This window comes from Nipponia nippon, unplaced genomic scaffold (genome assembly GCF_047370975.1).
Source record: "Nipponia nippon isolate SJK-2023a ecotype South Korea unplaced genomic scaffold, ASM4737097v1 scaffold_15, whole genome shotgun sequence".
NCBI lineage: Eukaryota > Metazoa > Chordata > Aves > Pelecaniformes > Threskiornithidae > Nipponia > Nipponia nippon.
The window spans coordinates 9,875,726-9,891,216 of NW_028262331.1; the positions used below are offsets into that span (position 1 = coordinate 9,875,726).

General features: G+C 57.9%; 1 protein-coding gene across 2 annotated transcripts; it reads left to right on the forward strand.

Moving 5' to 3' along the window:
- Positions 1-306: 306 nt before the first annotated feature.
- DUSP14 (dual specificity phosphatase 14) lies at positions 307-14,376 on the forward strand. Of its 2 annotated transcripts, XM_087751928.1 has the most exons (5): positions 307-483; positions 8,577-8,721; positions 8,858-8,983; positions 11,415-11,513; positions 13,040-14,376. In XM_087751928.1, the coding sequence occupies exon 5, from the start codon at positions 13,158-13,160 to the stop codon at positions 13,752-13,754; it is 597 nt and encodes a 198-aa protein (XP_087608054.1). In that variant the 5' UTR covers positions 307-483; positions 8,577-8,721; positions 8,858-8,983; positions 11,415-11,513; positions 13,040-13,157; the 3' UTR covers positions 13,755-14,376. The 2 variants fall into 2 exon arrangements, with proteins under 2 accessions (XP_087608054.1, XP_087608052.1); XM_087751926.1 differs by lacking the exons at positions 8,577-8,721; positions 8,858-8,983.
- Positions 14,377-15,491: the final 1,115 nt, after the last annotated feature.

Sequence of the window (15,491 nt, forward strand, 5' to 3'; positions counted from 1 at the left end):
GGGACCCTGCCATGTCCCCCCAGAGACCCCCACTCGTCCCCAGCCCCCCAGGGACCCCCACTTAGAATCACAGAATTGTTTAGGTTGAAAGAGACCTTTACTCGTCCCCACACGCTGTCATAACCCCGCAGGGACCCCGCCACGTCCCCGCAGGACCCTCGGGGAGAGGGCCCGGGCTGAGGGAAGCTCCGTCGCCCCCCACCCGCCGCGGGACGTCGGCCCCGGCCCCGGGCTCCGCCGGGCAGCGGCGCCTTTAAGGCTGGGCCGGGCGCCAGCTGCCTCCGCCCGGGGGCAGAGCCGGGCGGGCCGGGCCCCGCCGTAGCCTGGTAACCGCCGCTCGGCGGGCGGAGGGCGGCCCCGGCAGCGCCGCGGTCAGGTGGCAGCCCGAGAGACGGAGCCCGGCTGCCGCCCGATAAAAGTCCTGCCCCGCCGCCGCCCGCCACGGCCGCGAGGGAGCGCGGAGCCGCCGCCGGAGGAGCCATGGTGAGAGCGGGCCGGGCCCTCGCCGAGCGGGGCGCGGGGGGGGGGGCAGCAGGGCCGGGCCCCGGGAGAGGCGCCCGCCCGGGCCTCCGCCGGGGAGGGGGGCGGTGGGCGAGGAGGGGGCTCCCGGCCCCGCGGGGGCTGAGGGGAGCGCGGGGGTCGGGGTCGGGCTCGCCCCCGCCCGCGGCCGGCAGCCAGCGCCGCCTGCCAGGGCTGCTCCGGCCGGCGGGGGCTGCCGTGGTCGCCGGGGGCTGCCGTGGTCGCCGGCTTCCCCTGCTGCTGCGAGGCTGCTTCTGCGTTATTCACGGCTCGCCCTGGTGCGATACGCTTTAAAGTGCCCTCCTCGGGAGGCAGGGCAGCCCCGGCTCTGCCCGGGAGGCCACCGGCCTCCCGCCGCTGCCCCAGCCCCTCACCTTGGCCTCGGGTCCGCCCGTAGCGACGCGCGGCGGAGCCGCTCGGGCTGTGCCCCGGTGGGGCCGGAGCAGCCCCCGCGGTGCGGAGGGGCTGGATGCGGCCCTCGGTCCGGCCGCCCGCGCTGGGGTCCTTCCCAGGGTCAGGACGGTCCCGCGTGTCCGGAGACGGTGCTGGCCGCGCTGGGACGGCGTGGGCCACCGAGGCGGCTCTGCCCGGAGGTGCCCAAAAGAACAGGACGAGGCGAAAACCTGCTCGCGGGTGGTTAAACCCCGAGCAAGCCCGGCCGGAGAGAGGGAGTTGTTTCAGCTCTACACCAGAATAGCCAAGTGCAGAGGTTGGGTGTTTTCCTCGACGTGGAAACAAGCCTCAGCCCATGCCGCGCTGCCGGCAGTGCCGGAGCGGAGCAGCATCCCTGGCTGCCGCCCGTCGGGGTGCCGGCCGCCCTCGGCACCCCCGGCTCGCAGGGCACCCCGGTGCCTGCAAACCCTGGCGCGTGCCTGCGGCTGGCTGGCCTCAAAACCAAACCGGTTGCGTGCACGGCCCTTGACTCAGCTCCGGAGTAGCTGCTTTGAGCAACACTAGTAATGAATGAGTGGCATTTGGCTGTAGGGAGATTGGGAAGGATTATAACCTGTTCGACTGGGCAGCAAATGAGTCTTTTATTCTGAAGCTCTGAGTATTGACAGATGTCCTAATATCATGTTGCAAGTTCAGTTTATCCCTAATGCCACTGCCACAGGCATGGCGGGGGGATTAGCACTGACAAACACTGTTTTCCCTTATGATACACCGGATCAGCTGTCCCTGTTTGGCAGGGAGCGGATTCCTCCCCCTGGGTCTCTCCATCCACCTCGGTGTGTGCCGTGTTCCCGTGGCTGGGACAGGCTCCGTACCATTCCAGTTCGCAAGCAACGAAAAACGAGTCGCCGGTTTGGAGAGCGCGTGCCAGTGCCCACCGGCAGAGATCTGCTGCCATGACTTGGCTAACGCGACCCTGGTGAACGTCAGGAGGGGAGCGCTAATGCGGCGGGTTTTAATCGATTTATGCCTAGAAGGTGGGAACGCGCCGCTCTGCCGGTCCTTGCTGCCCCCTGGACAGGGGCATGCACGTCCCCTCCTTCCTCCAGAAGGAAAGGTGAAATCGCAGGGATTTCATCCAAGCCCTCACTGCTCAGCAGGGTCTGCTCCAGGCTCCGGCACTGCTTCCCTCCTGGTCAGGGCAATATTGAAATTTGCATGGCTTAATTCAATACCTGATCCCAGCTGGAATCTCAGAGCTGGAAAGGCAGAGAGCTCATGCTGCTCTAGTGCTAGAAAGGTACAGGGTGTGGGGGAAAGCCTTCTGTCTAAACCAGACGTTACGGGAGGGAGGAAAGCCATGCAGAAGCCAACACAAGAAAGTCTCAAACAGACCTCTGCTTTGAGAGTCGCTGCCAGCTTTGTCCCAGGGAACCGGCCACATCTGGGCATCCAGGCAGGAGTCAGGAATGAGGAGAGGAGAAGAGGCATCCGGGCAAGGCAGCGGGTACCAGGAGCAGCTTTGCTCCGGCTCACCACACGCTGGCCCCAGAAGGGCCGTCTACACGAGGCCGTTCACCAGCGCAGCAGAGAAGCCTTCCAGGCTTCCTGCCGCTGCTGCAGGACCTTCCCTCCAGGGGCTGCCTGCCAGGGTGGCTTTCCCTAGAAGGTGGGGATAATGCCTTGAACCGGGTGCGGGAGCTTCTCCCAGCTCCTTTTTTTCCTCCAGGTACACAACCCTCTCAACACACACACCGATTTATCGCTTCAAAAAAGACACGCTGAGCAACCATAATGCAAATAGAAATGTGAACATCTAGCAGATAGGGCTCTGGCATTTGGAAATAGCCAAGAAATCTCTGAACAGCATCCCCAGCTCCCCAGCTGCTTGGAAATAAAGCCTTAAACCCGAAGGCAAACGCACTGCCCGCCCTTCCCTGGGCACCGCAGGGCTGGGGGTGCCTGCAGAGCACTCCCTAGTGCCAGCACTACAGCTCGTGGGCTAGTCTCACACGGCTACTCCCCCACTTCAGGAAAAAAAAATAAAATAATAATCAGGCAGGTTTTCATTTCCCAGCAGGAAGGCTCAACAGGTGCCGCTGTGCTCACTCCAGCCCTGTGTCCCACAGCCAGGCGGGCTGGGGTACCTGGACTGATGAGACTTAGTTTTCCCCTCTGCCAACATCCCACCCCGCAGCGCGGAGGGTGGCTGCGGGTCCCTTCCCCTTGGGGGGACGCTGAGCAGCGGCTCATGGGGGCAGGAGTCCCAGTTCGCAAAGGAAATTTGAATTTGCTCGGTGTCCCTTCTGCTGTCAAAATATATTTTCACCAAGCCTCAAGCAGCCAGAGCTACGTACTGGGAGGTGAGGGGCGCTGGCCCTGCACTGCTTACAAGGGAAGCGTTTGCTACTGCATGTAAACTTGATTTCCAGCTAATTGATTAAAATTGGCCTCCCTTCCTGTTACCCTAAGCAACCCCATCGATGTGCTCAGAAGGTGACCTCATTCCTTACAGCTGCTGCGGGCAGGCGGCCGGGCGCAGCCGGCCAGCCCATTCCCATCCTGCTTTCTTGCTGCTCTCCCTTCAGCTCTCGCTTCCCGCTTTTACTGCCCCATGCCGAAACACTGCCTGGCCTTGGGAAGCGTGGGCAGCCCCTGCCCGCCCGCAGGGGATTCCTCCAGCGGGGGAATGTCGCGGGTCAGGTTTACCAGGGGGTGCCAGGCTTTGAGACCCCCTGGAGAAGCGGGGCTGCACTCAGAGCATGCACCAGCTGGCAGTGCCCCTGGAAAAGGTCCGTGTGAGCACCAGCATGGAAGCACCGGACAGTTTCCAGGGCATATTGCAGTGAATTTGCAGCTGCCTTCAATTTTATGGGTTTTGAGGTGGGCTGGCAGAGACGGGGCAGAGCCCAGAGCTGCTGCCCCAGTGCGCAGCCCTGCGGCATAAGCCAGAGGCACAACCCCTGGCAGCGTGGACCTGGGCAAGCCCCGCGGTGTGAGCTGAGCAGCCCTGCTCCCAGGTCACACACGAGCAAACACACCAGGTCCCTGTGTTTTGCTCAACTAATAAGGAAGAAATTGTGTCCCTCCTGTCAGCTGTGACTGTGCAAGGCACATCCCCAGGAAAAACAAGGCTCCATCTTGCAGCACCCCAGGAGCCAGAACCAGGTGTGGGTCTGCTCCTTGACCATGCCCCAGCTCCTCTCCCTCCGTGTTCCCCCAGGGTCACCCACACTGGGACAGGGGATGGAGCAGGGGAGCTTTTCTAAACTCCACCTGCAGTCCAGATGCCATCAGCTGGCACCAAAATAAGCTGTAGCGCTTCAGAAGAGAGGATATCTCCACTTGGGGTTCAAAACCAGCCCTTGGTGTTCAGCCGACTACAGAACCGAGGCTACACACAACTGTAGGATCCTGTTCATGCCTCCTCAAGGCTTAATTCTGTTTTTTAAAGAGTGTTTCATGCACCCATCCAGAGTTTTAAAGTAAGATGCAAATGGCCACACTACTGGCTTGTACTGGGGCCCCGCAGATGAGCCCTGTGCCCCTGCTGCTCTCTCCAAGTGACTGGCACGCAGAGCGTGGCGCGTTACAGCCGGCCAGGAGCCAGCGGCTCCAGAATAACAGACACGGCTTTAAAAAGAGAGATGGTTTGTTTTTCTTGCATAAAATCCTCTTGCTGGTTGCCGAGGGAAGCTTGTCCCCAGAGCAGAGCGGCTGTATCACGCAGGAGTTTATAAATATCAGCGTGCTCTAGGTTGCACCCGCGCCTGCTCCCCGTCTCTCTCCGTCCCTGCGCGCCGGCCGGGAGCTCTCCCCGTGGCGAGAGGTTTTGCTCGCAGCTGGCAGGATCCAGCTGCCAAGCAGAGAGGAAGCAGCCCTGCCTGTTCCCACTCCACAGCAGCAAGGAGGGGGCGGCTGCGTGGCAGGGAGCGCGTAACGTGCCCGTGGGCAGGCTCTGCTGCCTTGCCGAGGAAATAGTGGCAGCACGCATAAAGAGTCCGCGGAGCTGCCTCCCCCTGCCTGGGAGAGGCACGCAGGCAGCAGGAAAGCAGGCAGCAGGGACCCTGGCTGATGGGCCAAGTGGCATCCTCGGATGGATCCTTCCAAAAACCTCACCACCCATTTTTTCTGCTCCTTTGGAGAATAGCAAAGCAGGGAGCCAGGCTTTGGCTCACAGAGTGCAGAGGGGCCGAGGGTCTGGTAGAGCACTGCTAGACATTTAGGAGCTCATCAGCTGGGCACGTTGGGCTGATTTACAGCGAGCTGCAAGGCAGGCCCTGGTGGTCTGTAAATGCTTGCCATGCTACCTGTGCATTTTGCAATTGCTTGTTAACCCCTCATAAGTTTGCTCAGGGTATTAACCTCAGCAGCCTGGTCACAGGCCAAGGCTCGGTGGTGCGATGCACCTGCAGCGTGAGCAGACCGGCCGCAAGAACGAGGATGCTGCTCCTGGGCCGCAGGAGGCAGCCAGGTGAGGCTTGCAAAGTCCTGGCCTTACCCGAGCCAACCCAGGCCTGCCCAGAGCACCAGGCGCGCCATCGGTGCCCGTGGAAGGGAGACGAGCCGTGACGCAGGAGCGTCTGCTGTCACCCCTCCAAAGGCAGCGTCACAGCAGGCTGGGACAGGCTAATTAGAGTTCGTCAGCCCTGCAGCCTGGAGAGCTGGCTCGGGTCATGGGAGCAGCCTGAATTCCAGGTGTGTGGAGGAGGCAGTGCCACACCAGGGGAAACAAGACTTTGTGCTTATGGACTAAATGTGTTTGATCTGAGGTTGTTGAGCAAGGATAAGCCTGGGACCTTTTGCAGCCATACCCTGCTACTTTCTTGTGCAAAGGGGAGCCGTGCCTGAAACGCACCACGAAACCTTTGGGAAGTTACCAGTGTGTTCTTGCAAGCGCAGGGGACACAGTTGTGCTGGGTGCTGCACAAGCAGCCAGGCCTGCTCAGAGCTTTGGGTAGACAGATGATTATCTAGATTTAACATCTGACAGCTTCCATCCTGTGCTCGCCTGGGAGGGTAATGCAGGCTGCGAGCAGGAATCAATCAGGGATCAGTCAAGGCATCCTCTGTCACAGCCCAAATCACCCCACCATCCCCTCCTGCTTCTCCTTCCTTCTTTTCTGCTTCAAAACCAAATTGCTCATCCCTTCCATCGCGAGGACGTGCTGATGGCTCTGAACCACACGCCCGAGAGGAGTCTCTAACAGCCAGGAGCGCATCCGTGACAGCCAAAGGCAGGAAAGCAAAGACCCCAGCGGAGCAAGCAGTGAGCTGCGGTTGCTGCCCTGACACCCGGGAGGGGTGGGCTTGCTGATGGCCTCAAGCCCACTTCAAACTCCCATGGACTTGGCACGAGCCAGACCTGACCCTGGGAACGGCTGCAGTTCGTGCTCTCTGCTGAAATTTATTTTAAATGCTGTTCTCCAAGACCATTTCTGAAGCAATTTGCTGTTCAGCCTGGCTAGGAAGAGCCCTGAGCAGGCTCGTTCATTCAGCACCTGCAATATTGACTCTTCTCTTTACTGCAGCATTAGAGAGCATTTGTCATCTCTAAAACGAATAACTTTTCCTCTCCTGGGAAGGGGCATAAGGCTTGCTTCAGTACTGACATTTTGCACACCCAGCCCACAAACCTGCTTTGAATCCCAGATGATGCTCTGGGAGTAAAACCAGGGGCTTCGGTGCCTTTGCTCTGTCAGCAGAGCAGGGCCTGCGACTCACCTGGTCCGCCCCGTGCGCTAAACCTGCTGAGTACCTCTCGGGCCCTGCCCTCCGCACCCCTCCGAGGACGCCCTGCTCAGCCACAGCCCTCCCGGCAGCGTTAGGGCAAGAGGAGCAGAACGGCTGCCAGAAAGCCGAGGCACCCAGCGGGCAGCAGCAAAGCTGGGAGCAGGACCAACCATCCCTTCCCACCTGGTGAGCTGGCTACCGAGTCGCACATCTGCGGGATTTCCCCCCTTCTAGGGAAAAAAGGGCCTGGGAGATGCTCCTGCCTCTGCCAGGTACCAGCTACATTGCCATGGTACTGACCTACAGGCCTACACCAACTGCAAGTCTTACTCAAGTCCCTCAGAAACAAGTCACAGCCTCTGCTCTCAAGCCAGAGGAGCCCTTAAAAAAAACCCAACAAAGTCAAAACCAAAAAAAAGTCAGAGAAAACCACCCAGCAGCACCAGAATAAGAAAGCAGAAGCTCAGACTTGCCAGCTCATTGTCTGAAGACCAACAAGCAATGCTCTCCCCTCCTGTCCTAGAGATCACAGCATATTTAACTAACATCTGCCTGTTTGCATTGGTCTTTTGAGCTTTCAGAGGTGTTTTCAAGCCTTTCTCGGGAGCTCCAGGAACCAGGAATGCTTTCCTATGGGAATTTCAGCCTTTGTTAGCAGGACTACATTCCCAGGAATGAAAGCAAGAGAAACAAACTCCAGCTATTACAGGATTTGGAAGAACAGAGCCTTAAGCATTGCCAGCAGCAACCTTTCCAAGGGACCGGACCACCCAATACACAAACCATTACATGGATATTGTTGTATTGCTTTTGAAACCTCCTTGCCTGGAGAGGAGCCCCTTTGACGCCAGGAAATCCAGCCCGGGTGGGATACGACCCAGTGTCAAACTGGTGAACGCTGCGAAGGCACACACCACCAGCCTGCCATGGGAGCAGCTACCACGGGCAAAACGCCTGCCCCTTCTCCGGCAGACCCGACCGCAGATGAACCACGCAGCTTAGCCTCCAGGTACAGCAGAAACACCCGCAGCGCTCGATACAAGCCAGCCAGACTTACCTGAGCAGCGGGTCTGCGGAGAGCCGGTGGGTGCAGGATGAGGTCCCTGCCATGGTGGGTACTGGAGAAGCGTCCCCTCGCCGTAAACCTGCACCCAAGGACGGTGCTGGCCGGGAGCTGTGTGGAAAGGACCTGGAGGCTTTGAAGACCAAAGTCATCTCCAGGCTGTAATTACCCACTTGCTTCCCCCACCCCTGATTATGCAGATGAGGGAAATGGCAGAACCCACCAATCTGCCGGGGAGGGAGGAGGCTGCACTGGTCCCGCCCCTGTGTCACCAGGGCCAGGGACCCCAGGGACCCCCTGCCACCCCGGGGGGTCCCAGCCCTCCCCGGCAGCCCAGGGGTGAGCACGCGGTGGCAGCTGGTCTCTGTGCATGGAGAAAACCAAGGCAGAGTCTAGAAAGGGATTTGCTGTGGGTCAGGGCTGGTACAAGATTAATTAACCCATTAATTGGAGTCAGCTCAGCAAACGAGGGTGCAATGGCAGGATTACCTGGTTGCTATCAGCCCGCCACCAGCCAGTCTTTGCCCAAAGGACCACGCTGCACCCTCTGGGAATTTCAGCCCTTTGCAGGAAACGACAACCGCATCCCCTCTCCTTCGGCTGCTCCTTTAGAGACAGCCCCGGTTCTGACCCGCGGCGTAACAGCCCGCGCCACCTCCCAGCGCCGTCTCGCAGCCCGGGCGCAGCGCGCCGGGGAGCGCCCACGGCCCCTTCGCAGGGTGACACGCGGTGGCGAGCCAGCTGAGCCAGGCTCCAGCACCCCGAGGACACCGACTGCAGGCTTGTGTGACCACCCCAGCCTATGCAACTGCTCGGAAACTCGAACCAAGAAGAAATGGGAGTAGATGTGGGTTTTTTTTTTCCACAGGAGATGGTGGAAACTGGCTGTATCAGTGCAGCTCATCCCGTCTCTGTGCAGAGGCTGAATGAGGCACAGCTGGACGCAGCGCCCGTGCCCGTGCAAGCAGCCTGTTCGCAGCTGTGCTGGCCTGCTCTGCCGCTGTCCTTTGCAGGTACCGCAGGTGGCACAGCCAGGACTGGGCTGTGTGCATGCCTGACTTGATCTTCAGCTATTTTTTTTGTTTTTTTTTTGCACACAGCAACGGCTGTGAAGAGGCTTTTCACTCTTTTCCTCTCTCTCTGCCCCAGCACAATGACGGGAACTACCGCATGAAGAGCAACAGTGTTGGATTACAGCAGGGACACGGCAGGATAACGCGGGTGTGTTGAGAAAGGCAAATGGAGTTTCAAATGGAGCGAAACAGCAGACTTCAGGCAAGCCTTTGTCCAAAGCTGGCTGGGGCCAGGCAGGAGGGTTACAAGAAGGTGCAGACAGATAAAGATTCACACCGCCAAGCCTGGTGGTAGCTCCTAATCATCAGCCGAAGGCGCCGCACCCAGCACGCAGCCTCTGCCATCCGAGGCAGACGAGGCCCCTTTCATTTTCAGGCTCCCTGCAAGCCAGCAGCTGCTCAGCCTGGTTTGTGTGGGCAGGAGGACCACGGCTTTGTCACATGCCTGAGACAGCATGTCGCAGTCGGTGGCATCCCAGCCAGCTCCCGCTGCGAGAGCTGTGAAACACGGGAAGGGCCGCTGGCACCTGCCCCTCTCCCTTAGCACCTTTCCCCCAGCATCTGCTCCTGCCGTGGCCGGTCGGGCAGCATCCTCGGCTACCAGGGATTTGGTCTGACGGAGCACAGCAGCCTTATCTCTCGCTTATATAATGAACTCCTCTCTAAAACATTAACTCTTTCTGGACGAGAGCTGTTCTGGTTTGAGCAGGGGCAGTGCTGCCTGGTGTCAGCCATTTGGAGCCCCAGGGAAGTGGAGTTAAACAGGGACACGGGACCGCAGGCACCTGCCTGCATTCCCAGCTGGCCCCAAAATCCTCCCTGTTCCCCCGCTGCTGCTGACAGCGAGCAGAGGTGAGACAGACGGGTGCCTCCCGTGAGCTGCTCCTCTCTTCCCAGGGGAGCAACGCATCCCGGAGCAGGAAGCTGCTCATCCGACGGACCGTCTGTCTCAGACGCCATGGGATGCCGTCTCGGATGGCTGCTCGGGAGCGGGCTGCATGCGGTGTGCAGGCAGTTTGCTGCCAGCCCAGCGGCAGCAGAGTTTGCAGAGCGAGCCCAGCCTGTCACATGCAAATGTCTGGATAAGTTGCTGCCTGCAAACAGGAAACACTTTATGGAAAGCAGCAAAGCCCCTCCCAAACCGCCCGAAGGAGCCCTCCGGGCGCCCCTGGGGAGCAGCTGGAGCCCAGGTGCAGCAGCGTGGACGTGGGGCCAGCAGGAGCAGGCGGTGCAGGCGAGCGCGCTCAAGCCCAAGCAGCATGTCAGGGCCCTGTTGGAGCAGAGATTTGGGTGCCCCAGTCTTGGGGAGCAAGGCAGGGATGCTGCTGCCCTGCTCCCGGAGGTGCCAAGGCACCAGCAGTCCCTTGGCCGGTGAGCGGGGCGAGGTGCCATGCCAGCACCCACCGGCCTCTCCTGCCGTCCTGCAGCACATTTGCAGGTCACCCTCTGCTAACGTTTCCCATCCACCCTCAAGGGAGGGGCGTTAAAAATCCCGTTTGGGTTTGTCGTTTGGCCTCTGGCAGGCTTGTCTCAGCTCCCCAGCGCCTGCCAGAGCCTCCCAGCCCGCCCTGCCTCCCAGCAGCCCAGCGCTGCGGCCATGCCGGCACGGGCCTCTCCGTGGCACTGTGCAAAGCCTTCCCGGCCAGCCATTGTCCCGAAGCACCGAGACCCGCCACACGCAGCAGCTCTCCCTTCTCCGACCCTGGCTCCAAAGCTAAGCCAGCCCGTTTCCCTCCTGCTCCGGAGCTCAGCATGCAGGTTCCTTTGTCATTTTTAAGGCCACGCACAGGGAAATGAAGCCCTTTCCCTGGCCCTCTCTCTGCACACCCCTGTCCGAGGGAGCGGACACGGAGCAGCTGCCAGCCCCTCGCTCTTGGCCCCGCTGTGCCGGAGATGGCCGACGGAGGAGCTGCATGAAAGCAGGGAGGGCGAGGGTGGGTCTGCCTTGCTCGGAGCTGTTTTGGGGACAGGCATTACTCTCCCTCTCCCATGGTCCAGCAGCATTTCCCAGCAGGCAGCTGCTTCCCCTGCAGTCTGGGGACTTGTGTTATTTCTGGTCTGGCTGGAGAAATAAAAGACGGGGATGCTGCCCTGTCCTCCGCTTTCCAGGAGCGGGATGCTGCGGCACCAGCTCTGCCCCCTCCTGTTTGCCCCTGTAATTCCAGCAGTGCCTCAGGGAGCGGGGCCGGGGAGCACAGCCCTTGCAGAGGGTCTCCCAGGGGAGCGTGCTTCGGGCACCGTCAAAAGACACACAGACCTGCACTAGCTGTCTGGGACTAGGCAAGAGTCTTGGTGGCTGCTAAAGGAGACGTTAGAGCAAATTAATTACTTAAACTACTTTATTTTTCTTGAGTCATGACTTTTGCGCCAGCCTCAGATTCCTCTGGGTCTAACACGATTCTGAATGCCGTGTTGGCAGGAGTTGGTGACATTACACTGTCAGCAGCAAGTGCCTTCCTGAGGCCTCTGTCTCTCCCCAGGGAGCAGGCAGGGAAGCTGTGGTCCTCCTTCCCAGTTCTTGGACAACACCTAAACTGGGTGGCTTAAACCTACCTCAGCGAAGGGGTCTGCCTGGTATCATCTTTGGGTCCAGCACAGATCCCAGTAAACCCCCTGCTCTCTTCTCTCCCCAGCGCAGCGCTGGACACGGTCTATGAGACATCCCAGCTTCAGCAGCCCACAGCGTCCGTGTGCCAGTCGGTGATCTGGAGCAGGACAGTTTGTTACTGAGCGTAAGTGCCCGAATCCTTTTGCGTTGTGAGTAACAGCTATTTGAAAGCAGGGATTTCCCCTGCTCAAAGGACTTTATTCCTTTGAAAAACCATGCTCTTCATTGCTGCTCCAGCTGGGTGACTGCGGTGGGGGTGTCCACAGGGGAAGCTGAGTGTTCACAGCTGCAGCAAAAATCTTCTTGTCGGGGCATGAACTCTTGCAGCGCTGGCACTTTGGGCCCATAGTTGCAGGAGCTGCTCAAGTAGCTGCCAGCAGGGAACAAGCCACAGAGGAGACCGTGTTATGCTCATTAAGTTACCATACTGCAAAGCCATGCCAAAAATCTGCTGGCAGCATTACCAGCCGCTGCTGAGACCTGCCGGTGTTTCCCGGAGCGCGGGATGCAAGACAGATGGCTGCACTGTTGTGTCAGGGCCGGGGGAGCCACAGTTGGGGTCTCTCAGCCCTTTGCGGACTCTCTGACCCGGCGCATTAACTGCCGGAGGGACAGACGCCCTCTCACCCAAGGCGCTGAGCATCCCCCCGATCCCCACCGTGCGAAGCCCAGTGACACTTTGGTGGGCTCAGACCTACCTGGGCAGAGCAGGGACTCCCCAGCCCACGACGCTGACCGGAGCCTCTCCCACCACACGTCTCCAGCTGGAGACTGCGTAGCTAAAAGGGACTTACAAAGTATTAGTGCCCCAGGGCTCGTCCCCTTGCTTGTGGCTTCTCCACTGGCTTCGTAGAAGTCCTAAAGGAGTAGGGGAAATAAAAGCGGGGGTCCTTCCTGGGGACCACAGCAGCGGTAGGTGGGAACGCGCGGCTCACGCAGGCGAACCCAAGCCTTTGCAGAGCGTGTCTTTCTCCAGAGCATTAGTCAGTCGTTAAAGCAGCAGGGAAAGAGCCTCCCTTGTCCCAGCCTCTGCTTCGGTTTTACTCTCAGCTTCTGACATAACCAGGTCACTCTTTCCACACTTCCCCAGCCTAGATGAGAGCCGATTACCAATCTGGATGGACGTGACTCACTGCCTTTTCTAATGAGCAACTTTCCTCTGTTTATGTACTTTGGCGGGGCCTTTCATACACCTAAAAAAGGAGAAGGGTGGCATTGGGGAGAGGGCAGGGTAATCTAAATTGCTGGCATCTGCATCCAGCCCCAGTGAGCTGTTTCTCACCGTCCCCTTGGACCCTGGCCAGTTGTGAAGTTGCTGCTTTTGAGCAGGGAAAAGGCGTAGCTAATCTTCCACGTGCTAATCCGGGTGAAATGCTGTCCAGGCCCACAGGTAGGCTGCCCAAACCCTCGACGAGTAATTGGAGCTAATTGGGCTAGGAGACTTTTTTGTTAATATCTGTCCAGGCAGTGCCTGGGGGCCCCGTGGTAATAAGTGCTGTGCAAACCCAGAACCACCTTACCCCACGGAGGGTTGCCAGTAGGAGTTTGTCCAGGCCACAGCAGGGTGAGTTGGGTTTTCCTGTTCTCTTGCGTAGACATGGTCTCATCGGACAGCTGCCCCGCTCATGTGGCGTTGCTTGTGTTTTGCAGTGACTAAGCGGCGGAAGCTCTTGCCGTCCTAGCACCACCAGGCCAGACAATCCTTCCCTTGGCTGAAGATCCCGTTGGATCTCTTCCCATAATGGAAGCGTGAGTGCCAAGATCCTCCATGACCTCCAGAAGCCACAACTCCTTACCGAGAACTCTGATGGCTCCACGAATGCTTTCCGAAGGTGCCCTCGGGGGCATCGCCCAAATCACCCCCTCGCTGTACCTGAGCCGGGGCAGCGTCGCCTCCAACCGGCACCTGCTCCTCTCCCGGGGAATCACCTGCATAATCAATGCGACCATCGAGATTCCCAATTTTAACTGGCCCCAGTTTGAATACGTGAAAGTGCCTTTGGCTGACATGCCCAATGCCCCCATCTCCCTGTACTTCGACAGCGTCGCCGACAAGATCAACAGCGTGGCGCGGAAGCACGGGGCCACCTTAGTCCATTGCGCCGCCGGCGTGAGCAGGTCGGCCACCCTCTGCATCGCCTACCTGATGAAGTACCACAAGGTGTCCCTCTTTGAGGCATACAACTGGGTCAAATCGAGACGCCCCGTTATACGCCCCAACGTGGGCTTCTGGAGGCAACTGATAGACTACGAGAGGAAGCTCTTTGGGAAGACGACAGTTAAAATGGTACAGACACCATATGGCATCATCCCAGACGTTTATGAGAGAGAGAGGAGACCCCTGATGCCTTACTGGGGAATTTAATGTGACTGCAGACAGGAAGCACAACAGAAGGGACGCGCTGTTCTGAGTCGACCAGACTGGAGACATTCCCTTCTCCTTCTACAGCCAACTTTGGTTCTTTACCATACAGCAGAACCTCAACTAATTCTCACCTCACTAACCTGCAAGGCCAACGATTCCCTTCAAAGCATTTCTCTCTACAGGGATTCCCCCATCCGCATTTCTCTGATTTAGCAGAATGAGGTCTCCTTATAAGTTGATCCCTTTCTTAAAGGCTCCCTCCCTTTTTTAGTCAGTTTATTAGTATCCTATGAGGAAAGGCCTAAAAGGCATTTGGCGGAGTTAATAAACAAAGTGCGCTTTGTGATGCGGTAGCCTGGATATTTCGTTAATAGCTTGTTTGCTTCCTTGCAAAATCCTGTAGTGGCTAGGGAGCGGCACTAGCACAGCGCGAGCGAGGTCCTACTCCGAGGCAGTGGGTTTTTCCAAGAGCCGGGAAGGCAGGCGTGCAGGGTTGTGGTGCTAGTGCTGGTGTTTTCTTTAACATCTGTAGTGACTCTCAGTATATAGTGTTTGAGATCTTTAGTCAGCTCTTAATCTGTATTAAAAGTCAAAAAAAAAAAAAAAAAAAAAAAAAAGCAAAGTCAGTCCATGTCGGCCACAAGTAAAATAAAATTTGAATTATTCAAATCAAGTAAATACAAGATCCTTTTTCACTCATTCCATGCCAGGGCAATACTCCTGGAATACACTTACACTACTGAAAAACACTGGTGTGTTTTGTGGGTGGAAAGCAAACCGAGATCTTGTCCCAAGGTGGCTCACGACAGAGGCGAGAGGTTAACCCTCCCTGCACTGGACAGCCAAAGAAACATTTAGGAAACTGTGTGCACGGCCACCTTCCCGAGGGGCCGGGCTGTGTTTTCTAACATTCAATCAAGCAGTAAATTGGAAGTAGGTAAAACCGCTTGATTACTTAGCTCTAAGTATGGTCGTGATCTGCCTTAGCCCATTTCTAAATCACTTCATTATGTCCTCAAGGTTATGTTGCATTCTAGAATTATTCTGCGCAAAATGGCGATCTGTTCGACCTCCCGGACAAGGATGGCTTTACGGAGAAGGCTTTGCCTTGTTCTGTACGTGACGAGAATGATTCCAACCTGAGACGTGGGAGAAGCCTCTCCGTGGCGTAGCCGTGGCCTCCTGGGCGTCGCTCCCCTCCCTGCGGATGGGAAGGGACTGGTTTCGGTAGAGCGTAACTGGAGCACCAGGAGAGCAAGGCAAGTCCGTTCCTCGATGAGACATTTGTGTCCTCTGTTTCATCTCTGAAGGAGGAATATGCAGATTGCTGGATGCCGAGATAGCTATCCGATTTAAATGAGATTCTATACTTGTAAAAAAAAAAAATCAATAAAGATTAAACAAGAACATGTGTTGGTTTCCTATTCAGAACTGTCCTAATGCATCTCAAGTAACAGCGAGAACACGGTGTAATACCGAGCAGTGGCTTGAAACAAATCCGGACCTCAGTCTTGAGAAAAACACTGCGATCTGTTCCCATCGCTTGGCTCATCAGTGTCCAATCCATCCAGGTGTCCCGCAGTTCCCGGTCCTCATCACAAAAGCCAGGCAATTAATTGGGCTACCTCAAAATTTTTATCTTCCGAAGCCCTAGCTGAACGGCTGAGGTTTTGAGGAACAGTAGACAGGGTCAAAGGGTTTCTCCAAGCTGAACCATGCTGCGTGGGGATTGCAGCA